Source organism: Lathamus discolor, chromosome 3 (genome assembly GCF_037157495.1).
Source record: "Lathamus discolor isolate bLatDis1 chromosome 3, bLatDis1.hap1, whole genome shotgun sequence".
Classification (NCBI taxonomy): Eukaryota; Metazoa; Chordata; class Aves; order Psittaciformes; family Psittacidae; genus Lathamus; species Lathamus discolor.
In genome coordinates, this window is record NC_088886.1 from 41,191,695 (window position 1) to 41,206,898 (window position 15,204).

Sequence of the window (15,204 nt, forward strand, 5' to 3'; positions counted from 1 at the left end):
AATTCCCAGTAAAGACAGAAAGTGAGATAAAAGGGAATGCAAAACATACTGGTGATGGGGGAAACAGTAAATAACAGTTAAACACAGTCAACTGACAGTGTCTTTTAAAGCTGGAGGCTGAATGAAGCCACATGAAAAAGAAGAGGCACTGCTAGTAAATTTCCGGCATCGAACTTTCTGATGCAGAGGCTTTAGAACAACAATTTAAGTACCAAATATAACCTCATTTCAAAGCCTACCTTTGGCTTCCATGTTGTGGCTTCTTTACTCCCGCTTTTTCCAGCTTGGCTTCATAAATTCTATTTATAACATCATTTCCCAATTCACACATAAGCTATGAAGCAAAATAAATAAATTCAAATACAGTTGCAAAAGGCTTCACCTACTTGGTTGTTTTTAACCTCACTCAGCCTATTTTTACAACTTAGTATTTTCATTGGTAAAAGCACACTTACAAAACTAAACATGGGTTTATATCATGATAATGAAACAATCAGTGAATAGAGAGCCTAAATTCTGAGTAAGACAGCAAGAAAACATGGTCACTCTTAAAGCACCATTCCCTTCCGAAAAAGGACTGCAAAAATTACCATCTGTCACTCAAGAACTTTTTTTGTGCAATCAGAATGACACCTTCAAGCCTCATTAACAAAGGTACTCGTTTCCACCAGCTGTGCTAGTACCTATTCCTATCCCATCAGCAAGAGACAATTAAATCAGTTCCATTCCATCTTGTCCCACAGACAGTTTTGCTAAACCATAATGTGTTATGTCTACAGAAAAAGACCAAAGGCAGTAAGTAAGCCTGCAGACATTACTTTGTGGAGAACTTGGCCCAAGAAGTCCAACTTACTGATGGCAACCAACAGGCTTCTTGCTTCCAATACCAGGTAGAACATTCCACTCTGGTATTTACATGAACAGGACAAGGGGTGTCGTTTTGGGTTTGTTTTTTTCTTCTTTTTTTTTGTGTCCTCAGAATGAACACATTGATACTAAAATTATTTAAGGTTAAAACACCCCTACTTACTTTGTCTTTTGATTGTTCAGAATGGAGAAGCAATACCTAAGCATCAGAACGTCATAGCTAGAAACAAATGCTTTGCATTTGTTAGCCAATTGCCCACAAGCATCCCATGCATGAGTTCCTATTTCGGTATTTCAAGGTTACCTGATTTTCATAACCATGTATTTCAAGCTAGAATTTTGGCACACGAATGCACATGAGCAGTTGCACAGGTGTTCCCCTATAAGCCAGGACAGTACGGAATCAAGATTTCACTGTAAGAGCTGGCATTTTAATTTTCAGCTATGACCATGCTTTAGGCTGATGTAACACTTCCGAAAGTTTTCAGCCCACTACATTATTGGTCTGTAAACAGATTTCCCTTCTTTATATTGAAGTATCAGATGAAACTTACTACCCAAAGTGCATTTGCAAACTTGAAGGTGTCACAAGTTCTTCTGACTTGCAAATTTGTACCAGGAATGACTACTGCTACCACATGTATTATAAGAAAGTGTGAACAAAAAACCCCAACTATGAACATTTTCTACTCAAAGGCACAAACATGCACTGGGAAAAAATGTGCTTCCCGCATTGAACTTTCTGATGCGGAGGCTTTAGAACAACAATGTAAGTACCAAACAGAAACTCATTTCAAAACTATCATACCTTTAGAAGTTCAGGTTCCCATGAATCCAGTGTTAAAGATCTTACTTTTGAAAAGTGGACTCCCAAGCTCCTAAACAGCATGAAAAAAATACTAACCTGTAACTACACGCTATGTCTTACCTCAGACAGTTTTACCATTAATTTATGCAAATAAAGCAGTTACCTTAATTCTGTTTACAAACAGGGGTCTCTAATCATGCTTCAATATACATTTGAAGAGGCAAACACCACCCTTCCTAATTAAGTCAATGCATACATCAGATACAGGTCTGAAATGTTCCCCAACCTGTGTATCCCAGAGCACTCAATGCACAGCGTGATTCCTAAGTTGATACTGGCCCAGCGAGGATCTGCCAAACCACAATCACAGCAGGCAGCATTACCAGGAATACACTGGACTCGCTGCAGAGCACTTTCTCCCTTTACCAACTTCTCTTTTGTCTCACTCCCAGATTCTAGGCTTCCAGCAGAAGGGGATGATTTCTTTTCCTGTTTCTAAAAAAGGAAACAAACAAAAACGGAGACACACACCAAATTAAAGAAATAGAAGTCCTATGGATACTGACTGGGCACTAGGATCTTAGAAAAGTAACTTCTGCATTTAAGGCCAAGGAGAGCGAGAAAACTGAAAAATCTATTTTAGAAGAAATATAGAACTAAATATAGGAGTAGCCTATGAATTTTAATCACACTACAGAAAAATCTCATCAACACATACAGGCCAAAGGAACATTATTAAAGTTAGTAAATACAGCTGTGAAAGTTTCACTGCATTTCCACTGGAAGAGAAACAGTGGATTCTTTTTGTTCCTCTCCACTTGTGAAAAGAGGTTTTCTCTGTTTTTAATTTCCAGGATCTAAAGGGGTGGTTATTGTTCGGCTGATTTTTAAACTTACCTCAGATTCATCCCCTTTCTCTCTATATGCTGTAGCAATACTGGTCTGAACAGCTTTAATCCATGCCTGCCGCAGCTTTTCCGAGTCTGCCTGAAGCATGCAGCTTCTGTGACAAATCACATGTGTACTCAAGATTCAGAGACTGACCAAGCAGCTAACATCAAACAACAAATCGTTCAATAAAATGGAGAAAGTCTCTTTTATCACAAGTAGAGTGTTTAGCAGGCATTATCTAATACACCCATTTATTTTGAGAGAACAAAACAGTTAACCCTTTATAAATGACAAACTCTTCAAACCTATTTGCAGGTAGTGCTAAAACATAGATATAACTCTTCAAATAACCCAGAGAATGGGTTAGCTTCCTACTCCCTTTCTTCTTCCAAATTTTGTCATTTTTATATGCGCACATGCATTTTACCTCCATGACTACTTACACAAGACAAAGGTATCAGTCCTTACATATACAGTTTAATTAATGTAAACCTAATTAATTTACAATTTAATTAATGTACATATGGTCACATCTCAAAATCATTAATGAGAAATCCACATCCTGCCCTTGCTGTATGCAGCTGGACTGACGTACTTCTCCAAATACAACTGATAAACTGCACTGCTAAAGCTGAAAGATATTTTGATTTGGTAGCTTCATTTAGTGCCTTATGAAATGTAATTTAACATTATTGAGACAACAACTTATTAGTATGCTTCTCTCTCAATACACCAATCAAATCTGGAGAAACTGAGATCTGTTTTTACGTTACTGAGTAGCTCGATAGTATCAGCAACTACTAAGTTACAACAGCTCCTCACAAGAATGCATGTTTATTTTAATGCCAAAAGTGAACTAAACACTAGGAACACTTCTCACAGCATCACTTACTGTTAGCCAGAATTTCAGGGAACAGAATTGTTCAGATACTTTTCCTGTTTTAATCTGTCCCAAGAGAAATGTTAATCTCCCATTTCAAGACAACTGAGTGTAACTACTTCTTTATTTTTAAATAAACATGCTCCATCTCTTCTTACTTTGTTGGAGAAACCACCTCAAAACAGAAACGTCTTTCTATGTCTTCACAGTGCTTAACTGTGCAAAGCCGCAAGTCTTCAACAACAACTGTGGGATTATCCTAAGAGATAAAAATTAACAAAAAAAGTCACAGAGGAAAGCTAAAGTTGCCAAGAATTCCATATTACCTAGAATTTAATTCCATTTGCTTGTTTACATTTTTTTTCTCCAAAATATTATTTTAATTAGGTGGAATCAGAGGTACTTTGCAGGAAGTATTTAGATACATTTTAATGCTTAGTTATATTTAATGAACATTTACTACAAACTTTGTAAATTCCTTTTCACCTACAATCCACTCCACTAAATAATCAACACCTTATTCAAAACAACAGTATTAAAAAGAGTTCAAAGGTACTTTCTAAGAAATACAATTAACTCACAAATAAATAACAAATATTATTTTGAAATTTTGAAAATTTTCAAAATTCTGAAAATTTTCATTTTGAAAATTTGATTCAATTCATACAAATCCTGTTCTAAGCTAACAGCCCTTCAAATGTGTATTAAAAAAGTAATTGGAATTCACAAACGCAGAACTCCTAACTCAAATGTGCTCATACAAACTCAACTGTTTCTTTTCCAACTACAAAAATTAAGATCTTTGATTTGTTACCACCAGGTAACAAGGGACAGGCTCTGAACCTGGTCTGTTAAGATCGAAGAGAAATGAACTGTCATAAACTCTTCCTTCCCCACACCTGCCCCCGCCCATACAGTTCTCTGCTTTTTTCCAGCATGGAGAACAGTTACAGCTATGTGGCACAAAAGCAGATTCTAGAACAGTGAACAAAGGGGCATAGGCCCAAATGTTGCTTGAAAAGGCTGGCTTTACAGCTTGGGGCAGTGCTATGCTTGCTGCTGTAATATACAACTGTACTTTCTCACCAGCAAAAAGACAGATACTGCTGAACCACCCAACATTTTCAGTATTAAATACACGTATATGGTATTCCTGACTGTTTCATGACAAATTATTTCATGGCATTTTTAATCCTCTGCTCCCTCCCCAGCTGCTAAATTGGGTATGTGAACCCAGTAAGTAACTGAAGGAAGCAGGTCCTGAAAGAGTTAAACACAACTGCTCAAAGAAGGGGATGGAGTATTTCCCAGTCAGCAAGTGAGTACAAGCCTTTTGGGACCAACAACTTTCAAGGCTCTTCAGAAACCTTTTCTGCAACAAGGTAACAAACCCCAAGCCAATAATTATGTGCTTACAAGTCACTACACAGGAATCCCAAAATCTGTAAGCACAGCTATTAATCTAATTTTACAAAGGAGAAACTAATTTAGAAACAGCAGTAGGTTATTGAAGACCACACAGGATGCCAGCATCAGCACTGTTTCTCCTTCCCCAGCCAATCAGGAAAACCATCACCCAGGCCCCAGACTACCCCAGCTTTTGATACCTACCTTAAATTTCTTCTGGTACACAAGTTGGTTATTTTGTATTGAGAACCAGCGCCTATTCAAATGAAGAGACATCCAGAGAATATGTAACTAATTTTACAGTGCTTATTTGACTGAAATGTGCTAATACACAGTCTACAGAGAGACTGCCTAAAAGAATTCACAAAATTAATGCTGTAGTCAGTTTTGCCAAGTATTTTGACAGAACAATGAAAAAAGGTAAAGCAGGGACAAAACAGAAAAGAGAGCAAGGTTCAGATAATTTGAGTCATAAACAAATACATTCATGTTATGACATTAGTTAAGATACCACACAAAACACTTTCATTTCAAAGAACATGTACTTCTGTATTTCATCAGCAAATTACATTTTAAAGTAATTGTTTGATAAGACAAATTCAGACAGTTTGAATAATAAAAATCCTTGAACTATGTGAACTACTCACTCCTGAACTACTTTTGAGTATAACTAATAAATAGCTAAGGCACTAAAATTCCTACCATTGCTATCCCATGCAGGTTTTAAGTCTATCTGCAGTTAGTATTGCTTAAAATTTTAGATGCTGAAATTAAAAGACTGCATATAAAACCAAAGCAAAACCAAGAAAACCTTTCGTAGAAAAATATCGAACAAAAGATTTAATGAAGGCAGCCTATAAAATCCAAAAGATAATGTAACACTTACAAACTCCTCTGAACTCTATCCTTCCTTGTCAAACTCACTGTCCAGATAGGATACTGTTCATAAAGAATGGAAATAACATTCATGTTTTGGAAAAAACTGCAAGCCCCTCAGATCTCTAACAGGGCATTTTATCAGACCGCTAAATATAAAAAAGCGGCAAATATAACCATACATGTCTAGCTCTTCTGGGGATGAACAAAATAAAAGCGAATCAATCATCACTGGTTTTGAACTGACAAAACATGAAGGGAATTCAAAACATAACTGAGCCCTGCAGAGAAATGTACACTTCTTGGTTTTGTTCCGGTTTATAATGTGAACCTGTGTTTATCACAGCACAATTCCCCAGTGCCTCAAATACTCCACTTACACCACATTTCACTTCCCCCTGCACTGCAAATAGTTTGAATGGCAACACTGTATAAAACACTGAATGCAACCTATCTTGTTATTCTCCACAGGCTGTTGAACTTGTAGCTACAGGTTACTACAATTAGTAACAAGAAAGGTCCATGTAGTTTTTAAACCACCACAAGCCATTCATGAAAAGAAGCAAAGATTAAGAAAAATTTAGATAAACAAAGTTAGATTCAAATCAGAAATTCTAGTATTTGTTAGAAAAGTTAGTACTTCATAGACAGATGAGATTCTACCTTTTAAGAATATTTTCAAATGTTGTGCAGATATATTTAATTTTAAAAGTAATTTTAAAAGCAACAACAGGATCTTCTTTCAATACCAGATTTCAAACATAATAACAGACATCTTTCTGCCTTAAGGTAACTAAACAGAATAATGGAAAAGTTAATTACTTCTTTAATTTATTAACAGTAATAGTTTTGGTCACTGCTATTTAAAAGGTATCACCTTTACCATCTATTTAAAAAAAAACCAAACCCTACAGATGCAGTAACTAAGCCTCAAATATGAGCATAAGTTAGGTTACTACTAATATTTAAATACGTAACTTAAAAAGTAGACTAGAAAATAAACTCCAGCTTTTTTATGTGCTTTTATCAAACAGAACAGCAAATAGAAAAGCATGGAAAGCAGTGCTTAAGTGATAAAGGGAAAAAAAAAAAAGGAAATAAAATTAAGCCTTGCCCCAAGATAACATGCAACAGAGCAAATCCTTAACAATAGCCTTAGGTGGTGTAATTAACTTCATTAACGTAATGCTTCATTTATTCTACAGCTAAATATTTAGTGAGTTACTAAAGTAAGAAAGCTCCAATCGGGTTAACTGGATATAAGTGAGCACACAAACTGTAAAACAAATTTGTGCCATCTTTAAACCCTAGTCTAGAAATTTTCAAAGTATTTCAGACCCTTTTTTCCTATTAGAGAAATTAAATCTGTGTAAGAGAACTTTCAAGTCCAACCAAAAGAGGGGGAGGGAGTCAGTATTTATTTGTTTTAAGGAAATATATTGAACAAGATCAACAATTTAGAATGTAGTATAACTTGAAGATCACACTTCTGAAGCAGATGTCAAAAGAAAAAAGTTAATACATTTTATTGTATGCTTGAAAAAATAGAAGTGTCAGACTGCTCTCCAACACATGTGCACCACAGCAGTTCTATTCAGGCCAAAATCTTTCAGTTATTTCATATTAACTATGTACCATCAAATTCCATTAACTACTGTAAGGAAAGAGACTGCTGGGGGTCTACTGCAGTAACAGCCAAGAGGCTTTCAGGTACAATAAATGTACAGAAGGTGCTATTATACAGTATACAATTTCTATCCTGTTGTAGGAACTAATGTTCATAAACCTTTAGGCAACATGCGCGTATTAAGTACTGACCATTGTCTAAGTTTCTTTAAATGTGTCATTCTGTCAGTAACAGAAGAGGAGCATGGTGAAGGAGATAACATACTTGGGGAATCTTTGAGTAATTTGCACTGCCTCAGTGGTGCTTAAATATAGCTGTTTGGGTTTAGGAACTGAATGTTTTCCGACATTTATACCCACACAATTAAAAATTTAAATCAAACCAGAAACAATAAAAATTCATTGAAAAACATTTAAAATTTTTGAGAACAGTAATAAAAAAAAATCCAAGCCCTTAAATTTTTACAATTAAAAAAATTAATCATGCTTATTGACTCTCAAAAGGAGATCTTTTTCTTCACTACTTGCTATCAGCATGCAAATAAACCAGAGTGATTAAGAAAGCACAACATTTAAAAGTCACATCTTTATTTACAATGCAGTTGGTAAGAAAAAAAATCTCACCAACTTCAATTGGAAAAAGTCAAAACACTGATCATATAACGCTCACAAGTTTGAGTGCAGAAACTTTAATTCCTTTTCAGCTATATCTAGCTCGATCTTTCTTATTCTTTTAAAGTTGTTGAGCAGCAGGTATACTGGGGCATCCCAGGCAGAATCCTTCTGTTATTTTCTTAGACTGAGCCATTTATACATCCATTGCAAGTAATCAAAATTAAATGCAGGGTTAATGAAGAGCTTTTTGCGTGCCAAAGAAACATTGGGAAGGTAAAAAAGAAGCTGGTTGGTACCTGATGTGATCTGGCTTTTTCCTGTCATGTGAAAAAATGGGGTAAGATTAAAACATAAGGGAAAGAAGGAGAAGGAAATGAAAAATGCAAAATGAGCAAAATAAGCAAAGAATTAGCATGATCTGAAAATACAGCAGAATTAAAAAGGAAAACATTTAACGCATCCAACCTAAAACCTATGCAGATTATAGCAGTGCATGCTAAATGTGTTTCTCCCTACACACGTTTATTTATGTATATCTTTGTTCATGATACAGACTTGTTCATTTTAGTTTCTAGGAACTAAAACAGCTTTCCACCTGCTGCTCCACAATAATAAATGCACCTGATTGCATCTCCTGATGCCTGAAGAAAAATGGTATACAATAAGAGATATTATTTACAAACAGATGTACTTCCAAAAACCAGGTCTCCATTCCTGTTGCTGTAAGACCTTCCAGTATAAAGATACGATTTTAATTCCACTAAAGTGTATTATCTGAATTACTCACAAACATTATATGCTATCCATTTAGTCACAACAAAATGAGCTTGCATAATCTTCAGCTCTTTCAAAACACAGCAACACTGAACTGCGAATAGCTTGTGGTTTACTTTGTAGCCTATTCAAACACTTTGTTTCTCAAGCCAGTGTCATGCAGAACTATTCCAAGAGCAGGAAATTTGATGCAATAGCCCAAATAACTATAAAGTCTTGAGACAATGAAACCCAAGATGCCAGCTGATCCAAGAAGAAACTATATCATCCTAGCAAGAAATTAGCTTGGATTGAAAACAACCCAGGTCTTCATTTATTAGAACAATTTGCCCCACTTCAATGGGCTGCATTACATGTTTTTGTTTTTAATTTCTCCCCCAGCAACTGGACTTCTCCCCACATAATCCACTATGGTGTCCATAGATTCATTGACCAAGACATGCATGAAGAATCATAGAATGGTTAGGGTTGGAAAGCATCACAATTTTCTAGTTTGTTAGCTAGAACCGTACTGATGTGTGTCAAACCCAGACAAAATCCATTGTAACATTTCCTTTTATCTTATGTTTTTAATGCTGGCAAGTATATACTAATAGTGGCACTTGCAATGAATTTTGGTATCCTTCATTCTGTCTTAAAAGAGTACCTGAAAATGCCTAGAGCCATCAAAATACCAGCTGATACCAACCGAGGAAAAAGACAAGCTATCATTTCCAACACACGTTACTACTGACAGTGCAATAAGCAGTTAGCAAGGAAGATCAGTGCCATCACCCTTGGTTCAGAACATCAGAAAATTCCAGTATTTCTTTCTAGGCTAGTTTTGTTTCAGGTGGTTGATTTTCTACCCCCTTCCCAAAAAGACAGGGCATAAAATGAAGCAGCGAACTACCTATCCAATCAGAACACTGAAAATATCTTGTCTGCCTTGTGGCCTTTCACTTCAGCTCTGAATTCTCTCACATAAAAGTATGTAATTCTCTAAATGTTCCCTCCTTTAGTATGTCATTGTAAATTTTTAAGCACAAAGTGGTTTAATGCAATGACAGTCCTTTCTTCTACTCTGCCTAGTGATGGGAAAAACACCCACCTCTAATACATGGTAAACTTTAATCAGTATTATCTCCCACCAGCTGAAACTGCAATAGTACGTACATAAAGCATTCCATCAGTGGAAATCAGTGCCTACCATGTAGCAAGCAACTACAAATGTTTTCAGAAATACAAATAAGATAAAAACACATCTTTATTTTTAGTAAAATGGGGCTAGATTCAGAAATTAATTTGTCTTCATTAAGATCTTAAACATGTATTTTATGTATTATAAAAGTAATTTCATAACAATTAGAAATGGTTTGTGAATGTGAAATACAAAATTAAGATGACTGACTCAATTTCGAAACTGTGCTTATAGATAGCTATTCTCTGCCTAATTCTGAAGCATCCCACTAGCCTATTGCAGTGAGATAAATTATCAAGAATTCACATTAACAAAAAATTAAATGTTTAGCTTGATTGAATACTCCTGTGACAAGCAGAAGAAAAAAACTATAAGCAAATAAAAATTATATAATAAAAGTAGGTAACCCTGACTCATTACTGAGCTGTTTATTTTGGCTCTCTTAAATACTGCTTTTATATATGTTCAAACCCATAACTTAACCTGAAAGAATGCCACTGCGTATCTTAATTATGACTTTCCCATATTCATTTTGTGTCCATTCACACCAGGAACCTAGGAAGCATATCTCCCAGTTTTTTCCTTCCACCATCCTTTGATGCCTGGCAAATTTGTTTTTGAGAACTCTGAATTCTGCTTGGATGAAACTAATCTAGAAAGTACATTACAGATGGATAATCAGACCACAGGACCAGACTAGAAGTAGTCCAAAGCAAAATCCCTTATACTAGTTGCACATGACTTGGTAATACAGATACCGTCTTTTTGACACCAGTGGCCCTTGCATCAGTCTATGGGTTTAACTGAAGCAATCCCAATTTGTCATAGACTTGTGGTGTTCCAAGATGCTCAACAAATTATAGAATAATTAAGATTGGAAGGGACCACATACCCAAAAGCGTATTCTGGCCTTTGAAACACAGCAAGTAGTTTAACAGAAGCACTGCTGTAAAAATTACAGAGAATAAGATAGTAAAAAGACCTCTATATCACAGTAAATTAATTTTGAAGTTCAAAAACTGTATCCAACTGTACTGTAAAAGCTTCAGCATATATATATTTCCTTGAAAAAAGCTTATACCTTTGGAAATACAAATGAAATCCTGTTCAGGGAGAAAAATATATAAATAATCGTAAAATATACATTGTTAAAGAGACATGACTAACAATGTATTTTGAATTGCCAACTGGACATTTCAAAAGTACTAAGCAGAATTCACTGCACAAGACAGGAATTGTAAAGGATAACAATTATGTGCTTATCTTTCACGAAAAATAACTAGAGTCTTGAGTCTTTCATCAGGTTTCCCTGCTTCCAATGGCTATCCAACTTCCATTTTATTTTATCCTCTAATGCTTATTTTCCAAGCACAGAAATTTGCATAGCTTATTCCATACAATCATAAGGATTGCTCCGTTTTAATCTCAAAGTAAGGCCAAAATGCAATTACAGAGCTGGACTGTACACAAGAAGACAAGCTTTCTGTACATAGGATTTCTCCAGATTAAAGATAACACTTAAAAATGCTTGCAAACAACTAGGACATAGAACAAGGGAAAAACATTCTTGAAGTATCATCTCTACATTAATTAACAGAGGCATCCAAGTGTTCTGTCAAAACTGTGAAATCAGTGAGTTGCATAGATTATAGTCAGACCAGAATTTGGCTTAACAAGCAGTATCTTAATTAACTAGTAAATAGAGGTTCTGAATAATTACCTGTTCCAAGTCTTGAAGGCATTGCTCGCTCGCTTAAATAGATAGCCTTCCATAACAATACCATTGGCTGCATCTACATTGTATTCTAGTTTAGTATCATCACTGGAATAATCCTAGTACAAAGGAACAAGACAAGAAAGAGACATTGCAGTTTCAAATGAGACTTCCAACTATGGACAGTATTAGTATCAAAAATAGTAAACACCTAGGAATAATGTTTTGCTTGCAACACTCCTTAGTCAAGCCATGACTGAGCCCCAGCATTTGTTTTTTAAGCATTTTTAGGAGATCAGAATGCTGAAGATTTTTACTTTACCTGCACACAAGGGGAATTTCTTGCTCAGGTATGGTGACCTCTATAGCCAAGTAGAGGGTAAATATTACTGACAGAGCATCTGATGCTTCAACTGTCTGCTCAAATGGTCTCACATATATTCCAAAGAAAGGGAAAAGTAAGGTAGAGGAAAGCAAGCAATGGGAGTTCAGAGTCAAAACTGAAAAGCAATTGCAGACAACTGTATAGAACCAGTCACGCTTTCACATTTTCTTCAGTTCTGTGATCTTGACAAGTGAGCCAGATTGGAACTTAGAGGACAAGTAATCAAATAAAGATGATGCTATCAGTTATCTCTAAATTAAAGTGGTCAGGGTGCTGACAATGACAGTAAGAACTTAGCAGTAATTTTTTTTAATGATCTTTGATAAGAATACAAACCTAGAAGTAGGACAAGGGAATACACGCATCAGTCTAGTAACAACGACAGTTAATAACATGTGGTGATTATTTGCTTTCCTATTATCTGAAACAGCATGGACTCTTCCTGGGTTGCTACAGAGCTCAGGTATTCAGTGAGTGGGAGGCTAACAGCTACTAGGGGTGCATGAAAACTCCACATGGATATCATTTATCATAAGCTATGTCCAGAGATCAAAATAATATATTAAAAAATTTTATATTACATAATTATGTAATATTATAATAAATATGTTATTATTTAATTTCACTGTTAGTAAAATATACCCTTACGGTAAACTAACAATATATGGCTTCTTCCCCCTAATTAGGGCAGAACAGACAAATCAGTGAAAATAAAGTTTCAGAACAAAAGACCAAAAAAGACAAAACAAAACAACCACCAACCCCAAACCCCACCAGGTTAAATACAGGACACTTCATAATGTTACTCTGCCACACCTTCCGCAGGTGTTTTTTGTAAATGGAAATATTAGCTTTACATAAAAAGTAAATCTGTGTTTTTTATCTTTCTCCTTAGGAATTTGTCTACAGTAGGGGACAAGAAGCTATACTAAACAAAAAAAAAAAAAAAGGTAAGTTTCAAAACCAATGCCATTAACCCTATGTAACAGTCCAGCCCCCCCAACAACTTCTCTTCTACACACATTTACTCTTATACATGCAGATAGCTTGGTCCTATCCAAGGTTAACTAAACAAGACAGCGAAGTGGTTACAAATATCAAAACAGCCCTTTACACTCCTAGGCCAGCACAGCACCAAATTCCATAAATCTACAGAGTTTTCAGCCATTACCAGTATCTGAACAGACTAACTAAATCTGAAATGTTAAACCTAGATTGTTATTAATTCACTGGCAGAAGATCAATGCAAAGGTAAGAGTTCCAAAACAAAACAAACTACAGTATCACTGCCATGTAGTGATCTGAATAAACATACAGGCTGCAAATAAAAGCTTCTCAAAACCCAGATTTGTGCATTTACTATTCAGTATTTCGTAACTCTGATTTTTTTGCCTGTTTTCTAGATCAGAACATGCTGAACATTAAAGACTTTGTGTAAGCACAAACAGCCATATATCACAGTGCAATTTTAACTTCAGTATTTCACAACTTATGGCACACACACACACATCAAAGTGTTAAAGGTCCTGTTTTTTTCTTACCCTCTCAAAAGAAGAAGGGGGGGAACCTCTATAAGCACAGACTTAGACATGCCGATGTCACATTCCCTCCCTCCCCAAAAACCTGATAAATTACTCTAACTTACCAGCTCCCAAACATAATGAAACCTGCTAAAGATTTGCATCTTCCTGCCTCAGTGATGCCTGCAACTCCTTGTCTAGTGAAAGACACCTTACATTCCCTCAGTCTTTTCCGTCCAAACTACCATGTAATCACATTTTCCTCCTGGTTTGGAGAACTGCTGCAAAAAACCTAATTATCTTTTTCCAGTGTATCCAGATTTACACCTTGAAGACATACACAAGCATGACAGAAAAACTCCTTTGGATCATTTATCACACTACGCTCTCAGTCCAAATTGTCTAAAATACCGAGTCTTTCTCATGAAGTACACTCAGTGTCATTTTTAATGGCTCCCCTGATTGACTTCCACCTTTATACAGCAGATAAAGAGACAAGAGTATACAGACAGGTGTTTAATATTTTCCTAACTACACACAGCAGACTGCCAAGGGGGCTGGGGTGGTAAAACTTCCATATATTGATAAAATGGTGGTCAGGAAAAAGAAACTAAAAAAAGAAACAAACAACGCCACACTTAATTTCAGTTAAAAGGATAAAACTAGAAAAAGGAACTAGATAAGCAGTCTCTGGTATTTTATAATTAAAGAGTAGGAGAAAAGCAGTCACATTATAGTTTATTTTTATATTGGCACATGGAAAAGTTTAGTGAATCATGAAAAATAATCAGGGGGTGGAGAAAAATACATCCATATCTTTCCAGTATCCTGCATAAGAGAATCACATGTCAATAAATCCAGTCACTTTATGTGATTCAGAAATTCATATTCCTTAAGCAAAACCTCATGATAAAGACTGAATTTTAAACATTTATTTACTAATTAGATGTCAGTTAGGAGTAAAGTACCTTTCACCTAATCAGAACTAAGAAAATTAAGCCAGTATTATTAAAGTTACACTGAAATGCTATACTGCACATTTCACTCAGATCTGAAGGAAGGAATATCTATGGCTTCTATTCTGACGGTTGCCCAGCTACTGGAAAAGAAACACATAGAAGTGTATGTAAGTGAAGCAGACAGCATGCTTTCATGCCTGGTGTTTTCTTCTTTAAATGTCCATGAGGCATAGCAAACTAGCTGGCAATGGAAAAACAACTTTCACTTCCACAATTAATACTAATCTGGTGGGTCACAGAATACTTACTAGTCTTGATGGTCTTTCAGCGAATGCATTTTCATACAAACTTATCAATTTATCACACATATTGGATTAATTTCATAGCTTGCATGTTTTCTGTTTCTCTACATATAATTTTCTTGTTACCAAAACATAAGCCCTAGTACTTTTTCAGCAGCAGCAGTTTTCAATTTACTTTCAATATGAAGGTTGCTAGCAAGTCATGAAAGCTATTCAAGCCATTTTTCCATAAAGTTTAGGGACTGTGAGTATCAGCATTTTAATATTGAAAACATATTCAATATGAGTTTCATTTTAGAGAAACAGATTGTTTTAAATTTTTAAAAGGCAGTAAATGGGGGTGCATAAGTACCAAAGAAAACACTATTCTGAAAAGTTACTCCAGCACATACTAAATAGA

At 35.5% G+C, this 15,204-nt stretch overlaps 1 protein-coding gene across 3 annotated transcripts in view; it reads right to left on the minus strand.

Moving 5' to 3' along the window:
• The window catches only part of ACAP2 (ArfGAP with coiled-coil, ankyrin repeat and PH domains 2), a 68,397-nt gene that overhangs the window by 14,964 nt on the left and 38,229 nt on the right, over positions 1-15,204 (minus strand). For 2 of the 3 annotated variants that reach the window (XM_065674857.1, XM_065674856.1), the window contains exons 10-17: positions 11,645-11,757; positions 8,267-8,287; positions 5,058-5,109; positions 3,605-3,705; positions 2,573-2,678; positions 1,962-2,170; positions 1,676-1,745; positions 240-334 (exon numbers count right to left, since the gene is read on the minus strand). In XM_065674857.1, the coding sequence (XP_065530929.1) occupies positions 240-334; positions 1,676-1,745; positions 1,962-2,170; positions 2,573-2,678; positions 3,605-3,705; positions 5,058-5,109; positions 8,267-8,287; positions 11,645-11,757 (767 nt within the window). The remainder of the gene's footprint in view (positions 1-239; positions 335-1,675; positions 1,746-1,961; positions 2,171-2,572; positions 2,679-3,604; positions 3,706-5,057; positions 5,110-8,266; positions 8,288-11,644; positions 11,758-15,204) is intronic. The other variant, XM_065674858.1, reaches the window with a different exon arrangement.